Source organism: Onychomys torridus, chromosome 2 (assembly GCF_903995425.1).
Source record: "Onychomys torridus chromosome 2, mOncTor1.1, whole genome shotgun sequence".
Classification (NCBI taxonomy): Eukaryota; Metazoa; Chordata; class Mammalia; order Rodentia; family Cricetidae; genus Onychomys; species Onychomys torridus.
Genome location: NC_050444.1, coordinates 165,782,289 through 165,808,721, shown reverse-complemented (window position 1 = coordinate 165,808,721; position 26,433 = coordinate 165,782,289). Strand labels below are relative to the sequence as shown.

Here is a 26,433-nt window from a genome sequence, read left to right as displayed (position 1 = left end):
ACCCAGATCCAAAACAAGGGGCTACTCTGGGTGGGAGGTGGCAGGTGGCAGCAGAGTCTCGGGTCTAAGTTCAGCCCTCCTCCAATTTTTGCTGTCCTCGGGGCTTTCCCCCACTCCTCCAGCAGCTCCTCTCTGGGCTACACCTGTGGTATCAGCCTCAATCCACAGGGAGCCCTGGCTCCTGTGATGCTGCTGCCTGGCCCTCCCCTTTGTTGAGGCAAGGGTGAGCTATTTGGGTTAAGCATGGATTCCCTTCCATGCCAGCCCCGCCCTGCTCCCTCTGAGACATTCTTCCTACAGGAAGCCACTTCCTGGTTGGCACCTGCCATTGGAGAGGGGTACAGAACCCACTTGGGCCTCCCTGACTGGGGAGGCTTCCATCCAAGAGCCCCCATGCTAGCTGCTCTTGGTGTGCATATAGAGTCTATGAAAAAGCACAAAAACCCAGGCCATGAGGACACCACTGTGCCTTTAACTCATAGGACTTTACAAAACTCTGGAGACCCCACAGCCCACTGGCCTGAGTCCAAGCTTCTGGGATGGGGTAGCTTCCAGCTGACCTAGGGCCACAATGGCAAGTGGAGCTGCCATAAATACCTTTACATAAATACGGGCTGGACTACGTTTCCAGCTGGCTGGCTGCAGCAGTCCATGGCCTAGCACCAGAAGGACCTGCCAGGCAGGTGGGGCCTTGCCTACTCCTACCCTGGTCCCAACCCAGGTCCCTAAAGAGGGCCAGGATTCCTCAGCACAACCTGCAGGGTTCCCATGTAAACGGTGGCCTGAGGCCTGGTCCACTTCCCTGGGTCCACTGTGTCCACTTGAGGCCTTCTTCCCCATGATGGCAAGGCCTTGGTAGATAGCTGTGTGACTATCCACAGCCCTCCACAGAGATCCATTGCTTTCCAGAAGAGGTGTGAAACCAGGAGTCCTAGGTCCACATATGTCCTCTCAGTGCCTTGGGCTGGAACGCAGTAGTGGTCCTCTGTGGGGATTCCATGAGCTAGTGCCTCATGGCCCTGCTGCTGGGCTGCTGGGGTGCTGGGCTGCTGGAGGATGGCTGTGTAGCCACTGGTGACATGGGAAGAAAAGAGGGTCAGCAACAAGGTAAGGTGGGAATCCTTAAAACAGCTAATTCCAGGCAGAAGGTGGTGACCTTCCTCCTTCGTCAGCTAAGCCCAGCAAATGCAACAGCCCATGCCCCTCCCGCCATGGTCTAGCCTCATCTTTAAGATCCAGGTTCTGAAGGCACAGGGAAGCAAAGGTGTTCATCATTGTGTGCGACTATTCCTTTGGGCCTAACCAGAGAGCAGCGTCCGGGCAAGTGTGTTCTCCACCTGAACTCTGGGCTCCCAGGGAGTTGGGTGATAGACAGCTCACATTGTGCACTTGAGTAGACATTAATAATGGGCCAATAAGGCATCAACCACCCATGTTCACAAGGACCCCCACATCTACCAGCATAACCTCCATCCCACTCCCATGTAAGCAGTGGGGGAAGAGTCTGCTCAGCTCTCACTCTTACAACTTCTGAGCAGGGTGGGACACAGGAAAGCTTCACCCAAGGTCAAGCAAGCCCACCCATGGAAAAGGGCTATCCCAGGACTGCTAGGGGCCAAGAATGCCCTCCCCACAACCCAGTTCTCAGAGATCAGCTAAATGTCAAGGTTCTGGAATTTGAGGTCCTATGGTGTAGTACCACATTTGACCACTGGGTGCCACTGTGGATAGCATTATGTACCCAGACACCAGTCAGGAAATTGCAACTTGACAGCTCGCTGCTTGGCTCTTAACAGTTCGAGGCTGTGATCATCTTGGAGAGGCTAAAAATGATTCACACAGTATCCAGTCTATACTGAGGGCCTTCAGCTGAGGACTCCTGGGTCGGACCCTCACCTCTAGCATGTCCTACCCTGCAAAGTACTACAGCTGGCCTCCCACATCCCTCACAGGGATCCTTCCCAGCACCTTCAGCAGCCTGGGCCTGAGGAGCCGACAAGAGACACCATAGGGGTTTGGGCTATTCACAGGGGTGCAGTACAACCAGCTCTACCTTGCAGATGGGAGGTGCAGTCCCACAGAGCCTCAGGGACTTAAGAGATCAAGGGACTACTCCCTCAGCTCTGCATGTCAGTATACACAGGCACAAGCATACGATAAAGCATGTGTATACATATGTGTCTGGTGTACACACATGTACTAGAACATACATGCCTGGCACAGGCATGCACTGTAGCACATGTACTTGAATTCAACACGGTACACATGCCTGGTACATAGACATCACTGGAACAAGCATATGCACATGGTATACAAAGATGTGGGCACACATGCATACCTGAAGCTATGTACACATGGAGCATACACATCTGGGAAACACATACCTGAAACACACATATACCTAAAGAATGTATACATGGAACACATACTGAGAATTTACACCTACAGCCCATGCGCAACACATAGAACATGTACCTTGAGCACACACCATGAAGGAACACACATACATCAGGAAGACATATATCTGAAGTACACACACATCCGGAGTTCACACACTAGGAAGATATACACACCAAGAGCATATACACATACTGTGCAAGCACATATACCGGTACATGCACAGTTGCCTCACATGTGTCGCTAATCCAATGTACTGGCACATGTGCACATGCACTAGCTCACAACACACTGGTGTACATGCATACACTGCTGCTCACAGATGCGTGGGCACACAGCACCCATCCATGTGAGCTCCTGCTGCAACTTACAGGTCTCTCTAGGGAAAGGGTTGGTGCCTTGGGCTGGCACTGCAACCCGTTCCTGCCCAGGGGAAATGGCTTGAGGCCTACTCATCACCACCCGCTGTGTGGACTCTGGGTGCCAGGAAGGGATGGCTGAGCTTCTCACCGTCTGGTCTTGTTCTACCACTTGGTGGTGGTACTGGGACAAGGGGTGGATTCCTGGCCAGGGACAGGAAAGTCTCAGTTCCTCCCCTGGAAACCCAACTCACCTTCCCGGCAAGTAGGCCCTGTGTAGTTGTCCACGCAATGGCACTGCCCACTGATGGGGTCACAGTCAGCCCCACCCCCACAGTCACAGCGCAGGGCACAGCCAGGCCCAAAGCGGCCCCTTCTGCAATCTGTAGGGGCAGGAGGTAGGAGAGAGAAGCATAAACAACCATCCCATCTGCCTGGACATGGATAGATAGCCCAGGTGGCAGGAGGTCCTCTGGAGAAGTAGAGAAGACCATGGGCTCCATTTCCTCTGAAAAGAGTAACAGTTCCTACCCACTTTTTTTTTTAAAAAAATCTGTGTTCTATAACCATGAGCTCAACCATGGAAAAGCACCAGCCACAAGCCCTGGGCACACATTTCTGCCTAGTGCCTGGGTTGGTGAGGCTGCATGAATCCAAAAGTCATAAGGTCAGTTTTGCACGCCATCAGGACAGCCCCATTCTCTGTCTGCTCTGAAGGCGTCATGACCATGGCTGATAAGGCAGGGACATATTTCTACCTCATTGGGGCCCTTCTCATGATAGCCAGATAGAGTCCCCAGACTCTAGACTACCACAGAACAGGGCCTAACATTGGCAGCTGCACTGGGTGCCTGTGACATGTTCTGGCTACTGCCAACAGCCCCCAGAGGATGCAGACTGGAGCAGAGATCTTAGAAAGGCACAGTGTGCAGTCTGTGGCCTGACATGCAGGGACCCAACCCACATGATTTGATTTGCTGTTGGTGGAAGCCTACCCTCAGGTCGCATCCTGGGCAGGACCCTCCACTTACCCTGGTCACATGTAGCTCCTGTGCGCCCTGGTGGGCAAAGGCAGAGGCCGCTGATGGGATCACAGGGCACACCTTCGTTGCAGCTACACCTCTGCTGGCAGCCATCTCCAAAAAAGCCTGGCTTGCACCCTGGTGGGGGCAATGGGCTCAGTGTTCCCTTCCCCAAATTAAACAAGACAAGGAAAGGGGAAAGGGGTTGGATGGGAGGCCTGACACTCACCTCTCTCGCAGAACTGGCCATGGAAGCCAGCAGGGCAGAGGCACTGGCCACTGACAGGGTCGCAGGGGGCTCCCTGTTGACACTCACAGACTCCCTGGCAACCAGATCCATAGAAGCCAGTGGGACAGGCTGAAGGAGGACCGTGGTTAGAATGAGCCAAGGGCAGGAGGCAGCAGAAACCCCCAGATTTCCCAGAATAAGAGAAATCTAAGAGCTGAGAGAGGCCCTTTCCAGAATGTCCTATTCTCCCTCCTTCTCGGCTCCCCCCATACTCCAGCATCCCAGCCAGGGCTCACATGACAAGGCAGAGGCATAAGGAGCTAGCATGGGAGTCCTTATCAGAGCCTGGTCAGGGTCATCCCATCTCTCCTCATGAACAATGACCAAGAAGATGATCATTGCTCTCATGAACCAGGACTGGCCTAGATGGTGTCAGGACAAGGTAAGGGATCAGCCACACTCACAGTGCTCACAAGCTTGACCATAGAAGCCAGGGCCACAGTGGCAAGCACCCGTGGTGGGCTCACAGGTGCCATTGTTCTGACAGGAACACCCCAGAAGGCAGGCAGCGCCATAGCGCCCAGCAGGACAGGCTGTGAAGGGACAGGACAAAGCTTTCTTAAGTGCACCTGACTCAGTGTTCTAAACTCTGCATCCTCCTCAGGGTCCAGAGCAAGGCCCTCCCTGCTCAGTATTCATGTGGACACTTCAGTCCAGCTGCCCCTTCAAACTCACCCTGCTCGCAGTGTGGCCCCATCCAGCCCAGGGGACAGGAGCAGCTGCCATTAGTAACATCACACAGGCCCCCGTTTCTGCAGGTACACTTGAGCTCACAGTCCTTGCCAAACCGATCCTGGGGACACCCTAGGGGCAGAGGGCAGGCACAACTGAGAACTCTGGCAAGGGTTGGACACGTTCTTGGGACATGTCCCCACACAGACGGACATTCACTCAACAAATGCTTCCTGAGCTGCCTAGTGCTGGCCTTTGTCCTCACAGCATCCACTCTTCACTCAGCATCTGGGGCGGCCAGCACCAAGTCTGGTCTGAGGGCCACTTTAAGATAAAGGGGACCACAGTCTTCGGGAGACTGTGAGCACCTGCACAGCCAGCAAGGAGTCAGGAAGGCTTCCCATCACACTTCCTTAGGGCTGAGAATGTGTGTCCTGGAGACCGCAGGCCAGCCACGGCCAGCCACATGGACTCAGAGGTGGCCTGTTGACCACCTTACACTGCCTGCCCACACTGCTGTCTTTCCTAGGAGTGAACAAGGTGGCATCCTGGCCACAGCCTGGCCTTAGGCTTCTGATTGCACTAGTACTAGGAGCACCAGGCTGAGAACAAGGGTTCCGAGAGCTGCCGTTTGTAGAGACCGAGGGAGGGGCTGTGTGCGTGGCCTTGGGTCTGGGCACACTGACATAAGTGTGGGCCATTACTACTGTCCCGTGGTTCACCCATTTCTCACCAGTCCAGCTTGTATCTGCTGGGGACCCTGGCCTGGGCCTGGCAGAAAGGACTAGGAAGATACTCTCCCAAGAAGACATCACCAGGATGCAAGCAGGTACCAGGCTCAGGAGGGGGCCACTGAGTGAACCAAGTCTCAAGAGGCCTGTGTGGGTGGGGCCTGAGTTGGCACGAGATGACCTATTTGCCAGCAGGGCAGGCTGTTCACATGGTGAGGATACTGCTTCTCAGCCCTGAGGTTTCTGGAGAATCCAGTGGCTGTGAGTGTGACTACGTCCCTGGGGAATGGGCACACCCCCTCATGCTGGGTTCACTCCAGCAGCCTGCTTCATAACTCAATGACACGTTAGTGAACTGTGCATGTGCCCAGCCCCCAGCAGACACTCACCATGTTCACAGTGGACTCCAGTCTTCCCAGGAGAACAGATGCAAGTCCCTGACGCAGGGTCACAGGCTGCCCCTTGCCCACATGCACACACATGGGCACAACTGGGGCCGAAGCGACCCTGTGGACAGGCTGTGGAGAGAGTGGGGAAGTAGTTGCTTCCACCTGGGCTCTGCCAGGGGCTGTACCAACCCCAACGACCTGACAGGAGACACAGGGGCACACCACCAATTCCCAGGGCCCTCCACCTCCCTCCATGAAAAGGGTCTGCTGGGAGCTGGGACCCAGGCCATCTCTACAGAGACACATTGACACAACACCCCCAGCTCCGCCTGGATTTCAAATGAGGAAAGTCCCCACGTGAGTCAGGAGAAAGGCCCTTTCCTGGACAGGACGCTTGGCCACAGGATTGTACTCAGTGTCTGGCATATATCTGGGACAGAGCTGGCCAGAAGGCCAGGGGCCCTCTGGGATCAAAATGATACCCCAGGGTAGTACACCCCCACTGCCACTCTACCTTAGTTCAGCAATGGGGGACCCAAGAATCAGGGAAGCAGGTGGGCAGGGGGCTGTCCTCCCATAGGCTGGCCAACAGGGTCCTGCCCCATTCCCCAGAAATTCAACAATAAGCCATCCAGCCCTGCAACCTGGCTCCTCACCAAGGCTGCAGTCGGCCCCAAGGAACCCAGCAGGGCAGTAGCAAGCTCCTGTGGCTATGTCGCAGGAGCCACCATTGAGACACTTACAAACTTGTTCACAGCCTGGCCCATAGCGCCCAGGTGGGCATCCTGCAGGGAGAGAGAGGGTCTGCAACATAAGCTGGGGGCTGGAGTCAAACATGCAGCACCCCTGAACATGGCATGGCAACTCTGTGAACTGCCCCCTCCACCCTGCATTCCAGAATGGCAGACAGAACCCCAGATCCCTTGAGGCAGTGGGCAGCACTCACGTTGCTGACAGTCAGTGCCATGGTAACCAGCAGCACATACGCAGGCCCCTGAAGCAGGGTGGCAGGCCCAGGTCTCACCACGACATTGGCATAGGTGCCCACAATCCTTTCCAAAGGTGCCAGGCTGGCAGGCTGGGTATAAGTTGGGTAGGGTCAGCCCTGGCCTTGCCCTTGGGGATCGCCCAGTTGTCCCTCTCCACAAAGCAGATGTTAGGGAGAGCACCTACCCTGCTCACAGCCAGGTCCAGTGACACCAGGTGGACAATGGCACTCCCCAGTAACATGGTGGCAGGAGGCACCAGGTGGGCAGTGGCAATGCTGGGCACAGGCCTCTCCAAACCAGCCATATGGACAGGCTACAGGAAGGGTAGAATTAGGTAGGCTTTCCTGAAAGGGGGCAGTGGGGAACGGAGGTGGCTGTGCAGGGCCAGCCCCCTCCTAGCAGCTGGATCCAGGCACTATTGTCTGTGCTTACCTTCCTCACAGTGCGAGCCCCTCCATCCTGGGGGACAGAGACAGGCCCCCGTGACATGGTGGCAGGTGGCACCTCTCCGACAGGTACAGTGTTCCTCACAGTGAGCCCCAAACATGTTCTTGGCACAGGCTGCAGTGAGAGAGACAGACAGGAAAGTTGGAAATCACAGCCCCAGAGCCTTCACCCTGGAAGTCGAGGGAAAAGGGAAGACTGGGACCAGAAGCTATGAAGAGTCACTGGATCCCCCTAAGGATCCCAACTCAGTCTACCAGCATCAGCAGCCCCAGGCTTGGGTCTGAGCAAGGGGCTCTCTAGGCGGGGTCTATAAATTACAGTGCCTATGTGGAAGGGGAGCCAATGAACAGAAGACCCAGTAAGGTCAGAATGAGGATGAGCCAGGCAGTATCCAGCCCAGTGTCCACTTGTCCAGACTCTGAGCGGGTTCAAAGCCTAGAAGGGTGAACAAGGACCATGGGCACAAAAACCACAGCCTGGGCAGCATCCTGCAATCATGGAGCCCTGGGCAGTACAGGCTTCAAGTCCAGAGACCAAGGCTTTCTCTCTGAAGCCTTGAGATGAAGCACACCCCTCTCTAAAAAATAGAAGCAAACCAGCCTATCACGCTGGCCTCTTAGGTACAGCCCAGAGACTCTGAACTCATTCAACAGTGCGCCTCATTGGGTCATGTTGGTGCAAAACAGGCCTATCCCATATCTTCAGCATGGAGTAAAACTGGGTCACCTTTGGCAGAACCCCCCAGCTTCCCAGAACCCACTCACGGCTCTGACACTTGTCCCCAGTCCAGCCAGCTGGGCAGAGGCAGTGGCCCGTAAGCGGGTCACACATGCCCCCATTAAGGCAATTGCAGCTAAGCTGACAGTCAGCTCCATAGTGTCCAGGAAGGCACTCTGAAAAAGCAGGGATTGGGATGGAGGGTCTGACTTTCTGAGCTAGGGCTCTGTTCAAGAGACACTAGCCCAACCTTCCCACACCTGTGTGCTATGGTAGAAGGTGAGATACCACAGCCAACCCCAGGATGCTGCCCCCCTCAACAGGGAGTCCTCCTAGGCCTGAGGGCATGTCTACTACCCAGCCAGCTCACCTTTCTCACAGGCCAAGCCAGTCCAGCCCTCTGGGCACGTGCACTGGCCCAAGATGGGGTCACAGCTCCCTCCATTTTGGCAAAGACAGGAATGCTGGCAGTTCTTGCCATACAGGCCAGCGGGGCAGGCTGAGGCCCAGAGAGGAGAAGCAAGCCTCAGCGCCCGGCCAGCAGAGAGCTTTGGAGTTCTATAAGTTTCCACACATCCCCAAAGCCCAACCTGACTTTCAAGTCGGAATCTTACCAGGACCCACCAACCTGGCCTTAGGGGCATGACACTAAAGGCCACATAGTCAAGCTCCCTCCCAACTTCCCCAAAAGGCCATGTTGACAGGGGAGCCCTGCTCCTACTCTGGCATCCCATGCACACCATCCCTCCATGGGCCCACGGAGAGGCCATTACCCAAGATGAACCCTGAACTCCTGGGCAGGGCTTACCCTGCAGGCAAGTGGGTCCCATCCAGCCAGGGGCACAGTGGCACTGCCCATGGACAGGGTGACAGGAGGCCCCATTGAAACAGGTACAAACTTGACTGCAGTTAAGCCCGTAGGTGAGGGATGGGCAAACTGTAAGGGGAGAGGAGCCATCAGGGACATAGAGATCTACAGCAGGAGGTGCCAGGGAGCTGGGCAAAGCTGCCAGCGTCTTGGGGCCACCTCTCAGCAGGGAAGCCACTAAGGGATGGACACTTGGGGTCTCATTGGCAAAGCTGTGCCCTCAGTTGGATGCCAGGAAGGGGCACCAGGGGGTGTTCCCCACAGGAAGAACAACCCATGTGCCCACAGTACCTAGGCGGAAGTCCCTTACATACTCTGGGCACAGTGTGGGCCCCAGCGGCCAGCTGGGCAGATGCAGGAGCCGGTCACAGCATCACAGCTGGCCCCAGCAGAGCAGTTGCAGGTGCTGCCACAGTCCAATCCAAAGAAGCCAGCAGGACAGGCTATAGACAGAAGCGACATTGGCAAGGGGTCCAGAGGCCAGAGGACCCTGCCCTGCACTCAGGGCCCACCCCAGCCTGCCCCCAGCTCACCGTGCCCACACCCCAGCCTGCCCCCAGCTCACTGTGCCCACACCCCAGCTTACCCCCAGCTCACCATGACCACACCCCAGCCTACCCCCAGCTCACCGTGCCCACACCCCAGCCTGCCCCCAGCTCACCATGCTCACACCCCAGCCTGCCCCCCGCTCACCGTGCCCACACCCCAGCCTGCCCCCAGCTCACCGTGCCCACACCCCAGCCTACCCCCAGCTCACCGTGCCCACACCCCAGCCTACCCCCAGCTCACCGTGCTCACACCCCAGCCTACCCCCAGCTCACCGTGCCCACACCCCAGCCTACCCCCAGCTCACTGTGCCCACACCCCAGCCTGCCCCCAGCTCACCGTGCTCACAGAAACTTCCCCTCCAGCCGGCTGGGCAGGTACAGGCCCCACTGACATGGTCACAGGTTGCCCCATGCTCACACTTGCACTTCTGCTCACAGCTAGGTCCAAAGTACCCCTGGCGACACACTGAGACACAAAGGTCAGTCCACAGTTGGCTCAGACACCAAGAATCTGGCCAGAGCCCAGGACTAGGGGGAAAGGCCTGACTGACAAAGAAGCCCCTCCCCTCCCAACAGCAGGGACACCTGGCCTTACCACACACTCCTCCTACCCTTTCCTCATATGGGAGGTAAGAATCCCAGACCTCATCTTCAGGGCCCACATAGGATCTCACCTAGGGCTGCCCTGACCAGCTATCCTGACCCACTCACAGCCCATCCACAAGCCTTAAAAGTATACATAAAGGGGCCTAAGGAACCCCTCCTCTCCTCCCAGACTGGGACAGCCTCAGCACCCATTCCAGGTGAACCTTAAGTCTGCTACTGACAGGTGGGAGACAGTACCTGTGCATGTATGGCGTGTGTGCACCAGAATACTTAGGTACATGTGTACATGTGTATGTGCATACAAAAGTGTTCTTGTGTATGTGGTCATACGCATGTGCACATCTGTGTGCATCCTGAGAGAGAGCTACAAGTGCCAGGCCAGTACTCACATTGCTCACACTGGGGACCTTCGTAGCCAGCCTCACACAGGCATAGGCCATTGATGGCATCACAGCTCCCACGACCTGCGCTGCAGTTGCAAGGGTGGATGCAATCGGGTCCCCAGTGTGCATTGTCACAGGCTGTAACAGAGCTCAGAGTCCTTAGGTGAGCTCCACAGCCAGGCCAGAACATAGGGCATCTTAGGACAGGGGAGGGACTGGTGGATGAAGGACAGGCAAAGGACCCACATACCTCTCTGGCAGCTGAGGCCAGTCCACCCAGGGGCGCAGCTACAGCGTCCAGTGGCTGGGTGGCAGTGTCCGTCATTGGCACAAGCACACCTCATCTGGCAGCCAGTTCCAAACCAGCCTGCTGGGCAAGCTGTTGGTGGTAAGGAGGGTGAGCATGGCAGCCTGGTGTGCCCACCCAGGGCCTCAGGCAGAGGTCAGACACCAGCCATACTCACCATCCTGGCAGCGGCTGCCAACAAAGCCAGGGAGGCACAGGCAGGCTCCAGCCTCAGGGTCACAACTGGCACCATGTTCACACGCAGGGCATATCTCCTGACAGCCAAGCCCCCAACGGCCCTCGGGACAATCTAGAGCCCACTCCCAGGGTCAGTCATTCTTTCCCTAGTACCCTAGTTGGCACACTTGTGTGTGCTTGACACATCACTGAAGGTCCCTTGTACCACAATCCAGAGAAAGGACCACTGTTTCCATATAAGATTGCCAAGGAGAGAGGCAGGCTTCAGAACCTCAGGGCTGCAGGGCACCCACCCATAGATAAGTAAACCCAACCTCAATGGCAAAATAAGAAGCCTGCTAGAGAGACAAACACACCATGCAGGGAGCTGATGGTAGAGGAGGTCGCAGTGCAGGGCCCAGACTGCAGACACCCTCTATATCGCAGCCTGTTCCAGCATGAGTCCCTGAAGCTACTACAACAGAGCCTAGGACTGCATGGTCAGGGCTAAGCTTCCAAAATGGTCTATGGTGAGGTTCCCAAGGAGACCAGATCTCAGATCAAGGACCCTTAAATGTAGTCCAGACCGGGGTCCCCCAAATAGAGCTTGGACTGGGATCAAGGGTCCCTAAATGTGGTCCAGGATGGTATTCTCAAACACAGCCCAGAGCTGGGGCTCTTGGAGCCCTGCAGCTGTCACTCACCTGCTCCACAGTCCTCCCCAGTCTTCCCTGGTGGGCACAGACACTGTCCTGTGACCCGATGGCAGGGGGCCCCCACACAGGAGCAGGAACCTGAGCAGTTCACACCAAATGTTCCTACGGGGCACTCTGTAGGTGAGAGAGGGTGGCTTCAGTCACTCTATGTGCATCTGGAGCCTTAGGGAGACCAGGACAGATTATGGGAACAGGGACTTAGCAGGGGTGAGAGAGGTCAGCCTGGGGCATAGGAAGAGGCAGAGGCAGGGCTGCCAGAGGACAGGCAACCTATCAAGGGGAAGCTATGGGCATCCAGGACCCTGGAGAGCTCCCAGGAGCTGGGGACCATTCCTGCTCCAGGATGGTCCATCCAGGAGGCCTGTACTAGCCAGTTTAACCAAGGTGTGCCAGTCCATACCCTCTACTTCATACCCAGCTCCTCAGCACCAAACTGTGGCCATCTGCTGACAGAATGAAGGGGTGGGGTGGGAAGGAGTGGTAACTGGTCCCTACAAAGAGTAAGGAAGGACCCCAGAGGTCTGGGACCCTCCATACTCTGACACTCAAGTTACACCAAGGAATACAGCAGTGTGGGAATTGGAGTGTCCTGGACAGGAATGGTCCAAGGCAGGGCCTCAAGAATGCATATGGCCATTCCCTGGTACCTGCAACAGCCCTGGATACCAGAAAGCCCTGAGTGGCCTCACTTGGTAAAGCACCTCTGTGCTTCCTCTCAGGGCCTGGGACTGGGGTAGGGTGGGGGGAGACTTAGGAAGCATAGAAGGATTCCTGCCCGCCTAGCATCTGCCCACTCTGCTGGTTGCTGGAATGAAACAGCAGGCTTGACACAGAGGAGGTACGGCAGGCAGGCGGCCACTCACCAGGGAGCAGACACATGTGTATGCTTAGGTGCCTGACCATAGCACCCATGCAGGCACAGACACACAGACACAGACACAGACACACACACACAGACACACAGACACAGACACAGACACAGACACACACACACACACACACACACACACACACACACAGACAGACAGACACACACACACACACACACAGGCACACACAGAGACAGCCACATAGCACAAACCAGGGATACAGCCCAATGTGGCTGGTGAGGTGGTCCCTCAAGGCCTCAGGAGTTCTCCCCACCAACTGAGCATGCCATGGACTTGTGCTTGGGGCAGTAATAGTTTCCAGACCTAATAACAAAGGGAGCCATTTCTGTAAAAGTATGTATGTCATTTCCTGTGGTCTGTCCTTGGGGGCAGTGGAGGCTTTAATAAAGTAAAGAAAGGAAAAGGGGGTTCCTTTTCCTTTCAGCAGAGGGGGCAGGCTCCAGGACTGGTAGGCAGAAGGCTCCCCTGCACAGCTGCCTCACTGGGCCTTGCAAGCAGCATAGAATCTCGAAAAGGAAGACATAGGCTTGGAGAGGAAGGTGAGCTACAAGTGTCTGTGTCTACACAGGCACATGGGTGTATGTGTGTGTGCATGTTCTGGGTGGCTCTGTTAGGAGGCTCAGTCCTGTCCACTCCCTGGATGCTTGTATGGATGGAAAGAGGGACACTCTGAGCTGGTGAACAGCCTGGGGCCACAGAGTCCTGAGAGCAGGTCAGGTCTGGGGACTCTAGACTGAGTTGGGAGCCCTGAATATTCTCTCCTGCGCCAACGAGACCTGAGAGCCTTTACCAGGCCTCATCCCACAGATGGATCAGCTTGGCTGGTCCTGCCAAGCTGACCTCTGTCCCTGGCTGGGTGGTGCTGGGGACTTTTCTGCTTTTCTCCCCTGTAGAGAGGGGAAAGGAGGGCATGGCTGGTGGCTCCTGTATTCCTCTCTATCCATGCCCACCCTAAAATGGGCGTACTCAGGCCCTGAAGCGCCCTTCTAATCTGACCAATGGGTATAGACAGCCAGTGCTATGCCAAGAGAGGCTCAACCTCTCCAACCTGTTGGTAGCAGCCGTATTGACCACAACACAAACATCAAGGGCCTTCCCCCTCCCTCAAGGGTCTGTGACCACATGGGCATATCCTCTCATGGTCATGAGCTGAATGTTTGAGTGTCCAGCCTGCCATTCCACAAGTTACACAGGTTAGATCCTCACATCAAGGGTCACAGTACATGGTACCTAGTCACATGTCCCCTGCTGGTGTAGGCCACAGCCCCTTATCCTACCTCTCTGGTCCTCTAGGTCAAGGTCACAGTCCCATATAAGCTGGGCTGCCAACAAACAAGGATGTGATTTACGAAGTCATCTGCTCTGCAGTCTTGCCTCAGGTCTCCCAGTGACACCTAAGGACCCATGTCACGAATCTACCCTCAGCAGTCTTGAGGCCCTTTGTCTACATATCAAGTCACTGAGAGCATCTAGGCTCTGTCCTTATTTATACACATAACTACAAGACTCCAGTGTGAGACTAGAACTCCCCAAAGAGTCCTTCCCTGGCAGCCACCCTGCCCCTTCTCACACCTGCTCCTCCTGTTCCCTTCTCATCCATCTTCCCCATCCAGTATAGAGGTCTCCCAGGACCTTCAGTGAGGTGAGGCGTCCCACGGAGGAACTGGCCAATTCTCTGGTCTAGACCAGGAAGACAGACCAGTTCCTCCTCTGAGCACCTCTAAGACAGTCCAGGACCCACAGTACCACTGAGATGACAGTAGATAAAGGGCCATGTACACCCAGGCTCCGAATCTGCAGCTTCCGGCTGTGCATGTTTGCAGTTCCCCAGTACAAGTAACCCCAATCACTGGAACCCCAGGGGACAGCCACTCACCTTGGCCACAGTCCTCCCCATGGTAGCCAGGAGGACACTGCGTGGGACACTCGCCACTCACAGGGTCACAGGTCACACCTGGTGGGCAGGTGCATTGGTGTCTGCAGCCAGGCCCAAAGAAGCCTGGCTCACACTCTACAAAGTGAGAAGCAAGACAGAATGTGAAATAGAGGTGGGGGTCTCAGTAGCCCAGGGATCTCCCTCTCCCTCAGAGACTCACCTGCCTGACAGTGCTCCCCATGGAAGCCAGGCTTGCAGGAGCAGCTGCCGTCCCTCGGGTTACAAGACCGCGTGTGTGATTGCTCACAACGGCAATCCTCAGAACAGCCCGGCCCAAAGGCCCAGAGAGGGCAGGCTGCAGACATAGAACCATATGGGGCCTGCCCACTATACTAACCCAGTCAGCCTGAGTCAGCAAGGGTGACCCTGGCAGGCCTGCTGTAGCTGAGCCCCCTCCCAGAACATTCTAGGAATGACCACATCTGCTTGTGGTCTGGAGACTGAGGGCTAAGAACCAGGCTCTACACAGCTGAAGAGCTATTCCTGGATCCTACTACTTTCCAGCTGGGCCAATCCCAGCTTTCCCCTCTCAAGTAACTCCTTTACAAATGTCAAATACTACCTTCACCCTCTCTTTCTCTGCTAATCCACTGGCCCTTCCTTCCTGAGTGTCTGTGCACCCAGAGATGGGGACTCTGCCAGGAGCTGAGGAGTTGGCTTTGTTTCACAAGCCAAGGTCAGCGTCCCGCAGTTTCTTGGGAAGTCTGGCCCTGCTGCCTCCATTACCAGATGAGAGATAGGAGTGACAGTAGTCTAGGGTCAGTGTACCAGAGGCCTGAAGGCCAACACAGAGTGATACAGACCCCAGCTGGTAACCTCAAGCCAACCCATCCACAGAGGCCAGCACAGTGCTCCCAGTGTGAGACTCAGCACAAGGCAGATGGTCCCACTCACACATACAGACACAGCAGAACTCACCAAGATGACAGAAGCGGCCATAGAGCCCTGGGTCACAGAGGCAGGCCCCGTAGAGGCGGTGGCACCGGCCCCGGTTAGCACAGTGGCATTTCTTCCGACAGTGTTTGCCATAGAAGCCCTTGGGGCAGCCTGTAGGGAACAGTTCAGTGAGAACTGCAGAGAGCAGTTCGCCTACCTACACATGGTTCTCAGATGAGGAGACACTCAGAGGCCCAATGGCTGGGACAAGGGACAGTGGCAGCCAAGCCTGATGGGCACAAGCTGAGCCTTCTGGTGACACCTGTTGGTTGTCATGGCCAGTCCCTCAGAACCAGCAGTGAAGGAAGGAGGATGAACACACTCATCAGCACACACCTAGGGAGGTGCAAAAGCTCTCCTAAGTGCCCCAACCTCTGACCCACACAGAATGTTGAACCCAACCTCTCTACCCGAAAGAGGTTGAAAGGCCTCATCTGGTCAGGACTTCACCCAAGTCTGGAAGGCTGCCCTTCTCCAAATACCTCCTCTGGTTCTACCCTGCTCCATGTCCCTCCTACTGAAATGAATATAGGATGTAGATAGTTGAAAATGAAACCCCAAAAGCTTCCATGTCCCAATCTCCAGGATCTTGAGATGAGACCACCCTGCAATGCCCAAAGACCCCCAAATCCAATAACAAATGTCCCTAGCTTACAGGCAGGTGGTATTTGAGACAGAAAGGGAAGGCAGCAAAGAGGTGTGGTCATATGGGGTCACAGGCAGAGACTGGAAGAACAGAACCACAGAGTAAGGGACACCCTGGGAAATCAACACAAGGGCTCCATGAGGTCTCCACCCCTGAAAATCTGCCTGTCTGTCCCCAGAGGCTCGCTTTACTTTACCTGTACTGATACATTGCTGGGGAATCTGATGGCCCTCCCCCAAGACTGCAAGAGAAAAGTCTCTGGGAAGTGATGTAAAATCAGATCCTATACCTGCCAAATGTCCCTAAGGCCACTGGGAGCCTGGCACACCCATGGCTCTTCCAGTCTTCTCTCACTCCAGCAGGAGCAGTTAAAGTCATAGAACTGAAATACTAGAGCCCCAAAGACAAAGCCCCCCCTCCAAGAAGCTTATTCCCACAAACTGTAATTCCTCCACAGTGCTGTAGCTATAGCTAGATAAGGATGTCAAGCATCACCCCATGAAGCCTTTCTACAAATGATGAGAATCCCTTCTACAAATCCCAGCTGGCCATCCCCAGCTCTGTTTGAACATTCCCAAAGGTCTCACCACCTCCCTAGGGAATCCATTCTAAACATGTCTCCATCCATCAAACTGAGTCTCGACCTTCTATATGTAAGTCCCAGGAAGTGAGCATCAAAACTAATGCCAGGCTCACTACGGTCTTTGTTCCCCCCTGGGCACAGTGTGAAGCCCTGGGGGAAGAAGGACAAGAGTCCGCACCAAGTTCCACGTTGCTTCCCTTTCTCTAGACTTCCCAGAGGGGCTATACACACCGTCCTCACAGTGGGCTCCACTGACACCCGGGGGACAGCGGCAGGCTCCTGACACTGGGTCACAGGTTCCACCATTCCGACAGATGCAGGGAGAGCTACAATTCTTCCCAAAGGTGTCTGGAGGGCAAGCTATGGAGGGATGACAGGAACGCCAGGATTACCAACAGCAGAACTTTGCGGTCCTTCTGGCATTAAAGGTACCAATTCTAAACAACAGCCTGGAACAGTCAATATGATATTTGTGCCTCATGGCCCCAACCACACTCGTGGCAGACATCACTAATCAATGACTACATCCTGACATCTTGCGCCCTTTCAATCAGATGGCCCATTCAGATGATCCTCACAGCGTGAAGAAGAGTCTAATGCCTTTCTGGTCAGGGAGCTCTGGGAGACATAAGAAAGGCTCTGGACAGGTCCATTTCCAGAGTGCTTCAGCTACTAAATTGTTGTGTATCCCTGAGCAAGGGTCTGCTCCCATCAGATGGTTTCATAGTCCCAGTTACCTGTACAAGAGAAGCCTGTCTACTAGCTCTCCTCCATGGACACCTCTTAGATATCTGGATCTCTAGAGACTGACTGGGAGCATCACACACCCTGTCCTGCCAGTTCCCAGAATGCCCCACATCCTAGTACCATGCCTAGTACAAGGAGGAGACAGTCAGTAGACTCTTATCAAAGGGAGGGGGAGGGAAGGAATAATAAGATGGTGAATGGATGGACAGATGAATGGATTGATACATGGGTGTGTGGATAGATGGTTAGATTGGTGGGTGGATAGATAGATGGATAGGTGAGTAGATGGAGGGTTAGCACATGGATGGACGGATGGGTGGGTGGACATACTCAGATTCTTTTCCCCTGGGCTAGGTAGGAGGAACCATACAGAATTGATGATCAACAGCTCTTGGACCTCACTGACTAGACCCCACCAGCGCCTCACTCTCATTGCAGATGATCCCCGTCCAGCCCTCTGGGCAGTCGCAGCCATCCAGGCCTGGGAAGCATGTCCCTCCGTTCCTGCAGTCATCACAGGTCAGGCTGCAGTCATGGCCAAAGGAGTGGTCCAGGCAGACTGAGGGAAGATGGGGAGAGAGACCTCAGAGCTAGATCCCCTAGCCTCAGGCCCTTGGGCCAAAGAAGAGAGGACAAGGGACACCTTAGACTCTAAGTTCCAAGTTGAGATATGGGAACCCCACCCTAGGAGCTGGGGGCCAGTTTAGCCCTGAATAGGCTGTACAAACTGTAAGGGGTGGACCCTCTTTGGGCCTCCCCAAATCATAGGGCAGCATGGCCCAGGACTGCAAGCTGCCATGCCCTACGGTTGAAGCCAAGCTCATGCCTCACCAAACTTCTCAGTGAGTGTGTGTTCTCCTCGCAGCTCTGCTGCCTCCTCCTCAGCCCCGTAGTCATCCTGGAAGAGTTGTGGCAGCTCATCCCTCAGCACTGCAATGTGGGGCAGGGGCCGTACAAAGGGCAGCTGGCCATCCAGGTCCACCACGGACTCTTCTAGGGCTGGGGAATGACACACGGGCCTCTCAGCTCTTGCTGCCCATGTACTCTACTCAACAACAACACCGCCTTAGGTCTCTGCTATTCTCTCACCAGGTCAGTACAGAAACTAGATGCCCCAGACTCCCTGTAACACTGTGCCCTACCCAATCAATTGCTTACCCGACCAACCTGCTTCCCTCAGCCTGCTGGCCCCACCCCTACCGCAGGAAACAGGACCACATGGGGCCCACAGAGGTGATGGTAAGCCAGCTAGCATGCCAGATACGTGAACTACTGGGATCAGACACCCAGAAGGCAGTGCTTAGGGGAGGCTCACGGGTGCAGCCCCTCCGGTCCTCGTCCAACCGGAAACCAGCCTCACAGAAGCACTGGAAGGAGCCAGCCAGATTAGAGCAGTGATGCTCGCAGCCGCTGTGACCAGAGGCACACTCGTCAACGTCTGCAGACAAATGGAGCTATTGGGGTTGTGCTCCCATGGTAAGCTTGGAGACCCATGCCTATCCTGGCTGTGCTCAGAGTCAAGTGCTCATCCCCCTAAGTAGCTGGTAACACTACCACCCCATACCCCCCTCCACCCAGCCATGGTGCCTGCTCCAGAAGTCTTTCCACACAAGAATGAAGGGACAGTGGGCATCTGCCAGGGGAGTCATTTAAGGAACAGGCAGGAGCATGTCCCCAACCCTATGAGGGGAGCCAGTTACTACAGGCCAGAGGGCAAGAGGGAGGGAGGGGCAATGGTGTGTGTGTGTGAGTTAGTAAGTACACAACTGTATATAAGTACATGCTTCTGGATACCCATGAGACTGGCTAGCTACATGTACAAATTGTGTGTGGTATGCAAGAGCTCATAGGCAAGTTTGCATGTGGTCAGAATGATTGTATGGGAGTGCATGGGCATACAGCAGGCACTTAATCAGTGTCCTCAAGCAGAGCAGGAAGCAGGCCGATTGCATGCCTACCTCCATGCTGACCTGATATTTCTCCCCTCATCCCCAGCTGCTACTGAGTAGCATGTGCTCACCCTCACAACCACAGCCATCAGTGTTGAGCCGGTAGCCAGCATAGCAGCTGCACTCATACCCACCAGGGGTGTTGGCACACACCTGCTGGCAGCATGGCGAGTTGGCACAGTCATCAATGTCTGTGGAGTATATACAGGAGCCTACTGTCACCATGGATACACATATATCCTCCCACAATCCCACAGCAACAAGCCATGCAACCCTGTGTTCATGCCTATACACAATCCTACCTGACCACATGTGAGCCTGCACACAATCGCTTGCATACTACATACAATCATGCATACAGCCACAGAACCTGACATACCTGGAAGGAATCATGCACAATTATTCACTCCTGCCCTCCTGCCCAAACTCACATATTCACATACCTGTATCCAATTGTATATACCCACAACCACACACATGAACAGTTACATGGACATGATCTCTCTCTCTCTCTCTCTCTCTCTCTCTCTCTCTCTCTCTCTCTCTCACACACACACACACACACACACACACACACACACACACACACACACACACACAGCACATGCATACCCAATGGCTATAAGGGGCAGGCAGGGGAGAGCCCAGTAGGCCAAGGCAAGTGCTCAGAATCCTTTGAGTTGAGCTGCTGATTCTCATCAGCTTCTCCTGCAGCTCCTGCTGAGCCCAGACAGTCAGAGCAGCAGAGAGAGAAAACTTCCAAGTCATGGCACCAAACAAGCCCCAAACTGGGTGTAGCCACGAGTCTTGGGGCTGGAGGGGCAGGGCACCCTGGAAGGAACTGGTTCGCACCAATGCAGGTCTTCTGGTCTTCATCCAACTCGTAACCATGAGGGCAGGTACACAGGGGTCCGGTGCTAGTGTGACTGCAGCCATGTGAGCAGCCACCATTGCCAGCCTCGCAGCTGTTCACAATCTCCATCTCAATCCCTGTGATGACATCAGACAGCTGGGATGTGGGACAAGGTTCAGCCCTCCCTAACCAGCCCCTGGGCACCCACACCCAGAGCTGCCCAACAGAAACTGACTTTAGGGTCTTGGGGTGCCACATTAGCACCTCAAATACCCCCCAGTCCACTGCTCACTGACTACTTACGGTAGCACTGCCGGCTATCAGCCCCCAGCTCATAGCCTGCGTGGCATACGCATTTAAAGGATCCCTGAGTGTTGAGGCAGCCATGAGCACACTGGGCCAGCCCCATGGCACATTCATCCACATCTGAAAGGCAGAGACAGAGAAAGGGTTGTTAGAGGCTCTCAACAGTGGGAAAAGTGGTGGTGGCCCCATATCCCTGGACACATTAACAGCTTGGACAGTTTAGTGTAGATCATGCTGCCCAATACCTGCCGGCACACCCTGACAGATTCTTAGGGAGGGAGTGCACACAAATCGTGTCTCATGTTGAGGCCAGAGGGGGTCTTTTCTGTTGTACCAGTAATGACTTCCTAGTGCCGATGGGTATGTATCCTGCAGGCACCTGGGCATCTGGCATGACATCTTGGGAGGCCACTGCACTCACTGTGAAGTCACTGGGCAAAGGGCAGACTTTCCCCAAGGCTGCTCATCCCAGATCTACTATCTACAGAGAAGTCGGGACAGCACATAGTGAATATATATATAGTGAAGCATAAACCTGGCCAGCAGGATGAAAGAAAGGATTCTGGAAACTATGGCCAAACTGTAGCCTATAATTAATGATGCATTTGACAACACTTGCCTTGAGGAAGCCCAGCACTGATTCACTGGGATACTTCCTGGGGTTTATCTGTGGTCTCTTGTCCCCTCCCTTGCTCTCCTCTCCTGGGTCTTAAGGATCAGGTGCTAGGTGGGCACCACAGGAAGTGTGTCTAAAACAGAAACCTGAGTTCCCTCCCTTCTGCAGAAACATTTCTGGGTTGTAGACAGCTCCTTTGGTCTGTCCCCCTACTATAACCCCCACCAGGGAGAGGATACTGAATGTCACCCTAGGTCACCCAAAGACCCATCCAGAAGGGTGCCTCAGGGATGCTGGGCTAGGTAAAGCATCCTACCTTCACAGGCCTTGCGGTTTGCAGCAAGCTGGTAACCTGTGTGGCAGCCACAGTGGGCAAGGCCTCGGAGCTCCTGGCATACGTGCATGCAGCCACCATTGCCATCTGCACACGGGCTTCTTCCTGCATAACAGAGCCAGAGGGGTAGAGGCAAAGGAAGAGATGGGGAAGGGACTGATAGATGCAGTATTCCTCCTCAGTACAGGAATCCCTCTCTGCTCCAGCCTGTGCCGTGGTCTCCCAGGTGTGGGTAGCTCTGAGTTTTCCCAAAAAGACTCCATAGCCAAGGCCAAGCTCTTAAGGCTCAATCAAAACACCAGAGTCAGTACCCCACAAATACCCATGACTTGTGAATGTCATGGTTCTCAAGGAACGTGGACTATGGCAGAAAGCAAGGCCTCGCCAGAAGAGGGCCTTCCAGGAAGAAGGTGGCCAGACCAGGTCAGCTCTGGCTGTGAGCCTTGCCTGCTCCTCCCAGAGTTCTTGCTTTCAGGTAAGGTGTTGAAACTGACACCAGGGCTAGAAGCCCCAAACCCTTCTCCCCAGTCCTCTGACCCAAGGACCCCATGTGATCATCCAACCCTGTGATCCTCCAGGGCCTTGTGTTCCTCCTCCGCCTGAGTCCCTCAGCCTTGTGAAACTCTCACCTGTGTATCCCTCAGCCCTATGACCCCGAGTTCCATAACAACACCCCTGACTCTGTAACCTGTTCAGCCCTGTGTCCCGCCCCCCAGCCCTTAGATCCCATACCTTTCCACCCACCTCGGCCCCCTCATATCTACATTTACTCCCTACTCTCCTGGGGAGTCCCAGCACCTGCTCTGTCCCATTTCCACATCTGGAGGAGGGGCTCTGATCCTGCCTCACACACTCCGTTAGCAAAGTCCTTTTCTCATATGCAAGCAGCCCAAAGTCCTACACACTGGCCTGGCTACCTCCTCTGCCCAAACCCCAGATGGACATCTAGGGACGAGGGGTACTGTCTCCATCCTGAACTTCCTGCCCTGAGGACATGCCATCCAATAGTGCTTACCATTCCTGCACCTCAGGTCCACAACAAACCAGGCCTCTCTGCCTCCCACCACCAGGTCATCACTGCATCAGGCTCTTCCCTGGATCCTGCACCCCACAACACACACACACACCCATACACACACACACACCCATACACACACACTCACATACACACACACACCCATACACACACACTCCCAGCTCCACAATACTTACGCGCACAGCGTCTGCCATCCTCCTGCAGCTGGTACTGGGGCCGGCACTGGCAGCGGTGCTGTGTCACTGTGAGCTGGACACACTGATGCTGGCAGCCACCATTTCCCAGAGTGCAAGAGCTGATGGCTAAGGACATGAAGAGCTTCGATCAGGTCAAGAAGGCAGGTTCTCAATCTCACTTGAGAAGGACTGATAATTATGGCCTCACACATGAACCCTCACCACCCAGGGGCCGGATACAAGGTAGATCAGTCCATCTTGTCAGAAGTCCAGCATCCCCACAGCACAAGACACACAACACCGGGAGATTGTTGAGAAGCAGCTGGCTCATTCCCTGACAGCATGCTAGGAGGCATGGTGAGATCTACCCTACCACCATGGTCCTCAGGCCAGGACAGAAGGGCAGGAGCCTCTATGAATGTCCACCTCAGCCTATAGGCCTGGCTACCAGTTCCTGAGGGAAATCAAAGCAAATTCTTTCTACCCCAGGACAGGCCACACCTCACACCCTATCAGAGTGTCCACTCTTCCCAGCAGCCATCAGTCATCAGAGAAACCATATCCCAGAGGGCAGTACCCTGTCTTTTCTGGTTGAACTGCTGCAGAGCATGGAAGAGAGATTCTGGCTGGCCTGGTGGATACCTATGTATCTATGGCTGAAATCAGTTGTACCCCCAGCTGGCCTGTGGAGATGGGAAAGATGCTTTTCATGGCAAGGCACACAGGATGGACACTGAGCTCCACTAGCAATAGCAGCCAGCTCCTGGCATGGATTTGGTTACAATCGAGTCTCTGGCAATGGCCTTGTGGTTAAAGGAAGTTAGCACTGAGCTCTGGAGAGAAGCCACAAGAATGCTGCCCCTGGCCTGGGAGGTAAAGCTGTCTGCCTGCAGGCCTGTGCTCAGAGCTGTGTCAGCAAACCTAAGAGTCATTATTAAAGCACTCTGGGGGCCAGGCTGTACCCTAAGATGCTGCCTGGGATGTGGGAACACTGTCAACTTTAAGCAGTACTGCCCATGGTTAATTACTGCCTAGGGATGGGGGCTTAGCACAACCGAGGATGGCACTGCAAGGCCTGGGTGCTGGCTGCGGCATGGGTCTTGTGAGCTGCCTCAGGGCTCTGAGAAGGCTGGGCTTCCTTTAAAGCAAGCTTGCTTAAAGGCCACATTTGCTCATGAAACAGGTCTCTCCTCACATGAAGCACAGCCAGAAGAGCACATGGAAGCCCCCTTCTCTGGGGCAAAGCCAGCCATGGGGAGGCAGTGACCAAACTCCTGGCCACCCAGGGCTCCCAACATATGCATCAAGGGGGGAGCTATAGCAAGTTCCTACAGAACTGAGGAAAGCCTGCCAACCTGAAGCCTTCCCCAACTCTGCTCTGACCCCTACACTGGATGGAAGCCATACCGAGCCCAGGCCTGGCTGGCCTCACCTGAGTCAGCTGTTCAGACACCAGCCCTCCCTCCAGAGGCATCTGGGCACCCATGCACATGGCCTCAGCTGGCCCCACATTCCTGGGGGCTCTGTTTACTTGTGCTCACCACACCAACTGCATCTCTACTCAGGACATGTAATAGAAACCAGAAGTCCATTCTGGCAGGACCAGGCAGGCACAGAGGGGCACGATGTCTCAGTACCTTGGCAGGAGGCACCACTAACCAGGAGGGAAAGGTATGTCATCTCCAATCTGGTCATGGGCAAAGCGGCCCATGAATGAGTCCACCATGGGCTGGCATTAAAGACCTGCAATTTCAGTTCAGCCTCACACCCTCAGAACCATCCCTGTCCTCTGCTCCACAGAACTGTGACTTCACAGATGCTCCCAAGATGTGCACACCAGGGAGGCAGGGCAGCATCACCCAGCATATCCTTTGTGGATTCCTGGAAATCTGAGCCAGACAGACTGTCTTTTCTCTGTGCTGGGCTGCACAGCTCCGGGAATGGCCAGGGTCTGTGTGCCTGGGCCTCAGGGCTGGTGGAGACATCTCCAGGTCCCTCAAGTTACTGAGGCCCAGCTGTAGGACACTCACTCTGGGGACTTCTGCCAGGGCCAAGGCCAGAAGCTCACACCTAGTTATGGTTCTAGAAATCAGGCCCGAGGTCAGACATGACCAAAGCTGAGTGACCTTTGGAGCAGAGGTCAGGGACTGGCCTCCCTGCAAGCAGTACATATTCACAAGCAAGCGCCTCAGCCATGGGTGGTGACACACTTGGAATCACAGTTCTGGGGATAGAGGTGGGAGGGTTAGGAACACCAGGACAGCCTAGGCAACAGGGCTGGGTAGGTCTGGCTCCATGACACCCCATTTTCCACTTCACCCCAACTCAGCAGGGGTCTGTGATCTGTGTACAATCCTGCAGGACCCAATAGTCCTGCCCCATTGGCCCATCCTACAAGTCCCAAGGTCTCACATAGGTCTCCGCCCACTTCCAGATCAGACACACGTGACTATAGTTGGGTGACACACTATATTAGAGTCTTCATGTATGTGTGTGTCCCTGCACCCTCCCCCAACTCACAAGCCGAAGCCCTCTGATAGGACAATGTTCAGATTCTGCTTTAACTAAGGTCAGAAGAGGTCACACAGACAGCGCTCTGGTTTCATCAGGGACAAGAAAGGCTGGCACTTTGCTTTTGGACTTACAGCTATATGAAAAATAAAACCCAGTTACTTAAGCCTCTGTGGAGTTTTGTCAGGGCAGCCAGGACTGACCTCTGGCAAATCCAAGAATCTCCAAGAGAGACTCCACTCACAACCAGCAGGAGTCACACTACTCAGGGTGGGGTGTGGGATGCAAAGCTCGGAGGAAGGAGCAGGTTTTGTGGAGGAAGATCCTGGACCTCATAGAAAATATATTTCCTACAAGACAAAGGGCTACTTGTGCCAACCTGTACAACATTCTTGGATGGATGACACCCCCAACAAAGGGCACTAGCCCAGTCTCAGAAGGCAGCACCTTAGGTCCTGAGCCATGGCCTCAGAGCCTTGGAGCATGAGTGCCATGCAGTTGGCAGCATGTGGGGTGGGGGGATGGGACAGGCACACTGGGTCTTGGGGTGCCTCTGGGCTAAACTCATCAGTATGGACTATACAAGAATCAGGTCTGCCTACCATCAGCCAAGCCACGTCCATCAGCTGCTTTTATACAGCCCTCAGACCAGCTTGGTGGTTTGAGGCTAGCAGGAGGGTGGTGTCACAGGGTTATCGTTGTTGTCCTTAAACTGGTGTGGCTTCTGGGTGCTGAGAGCTGCCACCATGTATGGTCAGTGGCCAGAGCAGTCTGTCCTGTCCTAGGAAGCTCTATGACAGGGCAGGAGCAGATGGCAGCACAGAGGGACTCATCATACCATGCATACATGCATGCATGCATGCATACACATACATACATGAATACATACATACATATATACACACATACATACATACATGCATACACAGATGCAAACACATACATACATTCATACATGCATACATACACGCATACATACATACAGGTAACCTCTAGGCTCACAGCTCACATCTTTCACACCACACCCACAACCCTGGGCAGGTTTCTACTGCCAAGCCTTAGCACCTAGCGGCATCCTCACAAGAACTGCCCAGCTTCTTTCCTCTAGAGCATTTACCAAAGTACCTGGTGGGTTACCTAGAAGGCAAATACGTCCTGTAAGGAGGACTACTCCTTACAACAGCCAATGTCAACCTTGGTGACACTGCAGCTGACCCAGGGACAGCAGGACTGGACCCCTCCCACCCCCCCATCCCCACTTCAAGCCAGCATTGCCTCCACTCACCAACCTTGTGCCCTGTGCATGCAATTGCCCTGA

General features: G+C 54.8%; 1 protein-coding gene across 1 annotated transcript in view; it reads right to left on the bottom strand.

Moving 5' to 3' along the window:
- Window positions 1–356: 356 nt before the first annotated feature.
- Window positions 357–26,433, bottom strand: part of Megf6 (multiple EGF like domains 6) — a 99,598-nt gene continuing 73,521 nt past the window's right edge. The window contains exons 6-37 of the mRNA XM_036177067.1: window positions 22,605–22,730; window positions 21,375–21,497; window positions 20,440–20,562; window positions 20,136–20,273; window positions 19,355–19,474; window positions 18,650–18,772; window positions 18,166–18,333; window positions 17,762–17,893; window positions 16,819–16,947; window positions 15,341–15,469; window positions 14,583–14,717; window positions 14,363–14,497; window positions 11,585–11,710; window positions 10,882–11,013; window positions 10,668–10,796; window positions 10,424–10,555; window positions 9,766–9,894; window positions 9,195–9,323; window positions 8,821–8,949; window positions 8,383–8,511; window positions 8,060–8,188; window positions 7,281–7,409; window positions 7,033–7,161; window positions 6,806–6,937; window positions 6,516–6,644; window positions 5,860–5,988; window positions 4,743–4,871; window positions 4,472–4,600; window positions 4,008–4,136; window positions 3,788–3,916; window positions 3,011–3,139; window positions 357–1,071 (exon numbers count right to left, since the gene is read on the bottom strand). Of these exons, the coding sequence (XP_036032960.1) occupies window positions 1,004–1,071; window positions 3,011–3,139; window positions 3,788–3,916; window positions 4,008–4,136; window positions 4,472–4,600; window positions 4,743–4,871; window positions 5,860–5,988; window positions 6,516–6,644; window positions 6,806–6,937; window positions 7,033–7,161; window positions 7,281–7,409; window positions 8,060–8,188; window positions 8,383–8,511; window positions 8,821–8,949; window positions 9,195–9,323; window positions 9,766–9,894; window positions 10,424–10,555; window positions 10,668–10,796; window positions 10,882–11,013; window positions 11,585–11,710; window positions 14,363–14,497; window positions 14,583–14,717; window positions 15,341–15,469; window positions 16,819–16,947; window positions 17,762–17,893; window positions 18,166–18,333; window positions 18,650–18,772; window positions 19,355–19,474; window positions 20,136–20,273; window positions 20,440–20,562; window positions 21,375–21,497; window positions 22,605–22,730 (4,106 nt within the window). The 3' untranslated portion in view covers window positions 357–1,003. The remainder of the gene's footprint in view (window positions 1,072–3,010; window positions 3,140–3,787; window positions 3,917–4,007; window positions 4,137–4,471; window positions 4,601–4,742; window positions 4,872–5,859; window positions 5,989–6,515; window positions 6,645–6,805; window positions 6,938–7,032; window positions 7,162–7,280; window positions 7,410–8,059; window positions 8,189–8,382; window positions 8,512–8,820; window positions 8,950–9,194; window positions 9,324–9,765; window positions 9,895–10,423; window positions 10,556–10,667; window positions 10,797–10,881; window positions 11,014–11,584; window positions 11,711–14,362; window positions 14,498–14,582; window positions 14,718–15,340; window positions 15,470–16,818; window positions 16,948–17,761; window positions 17,894–18,165; window positions 18,334–18,649; window positions 18,773–19,354; window positions 19,475–20,135; window positions 20,274–20,439; window positions 20,563–21,374; window positions 21,498–22,604; window positions 22,731–26,433) is intronic.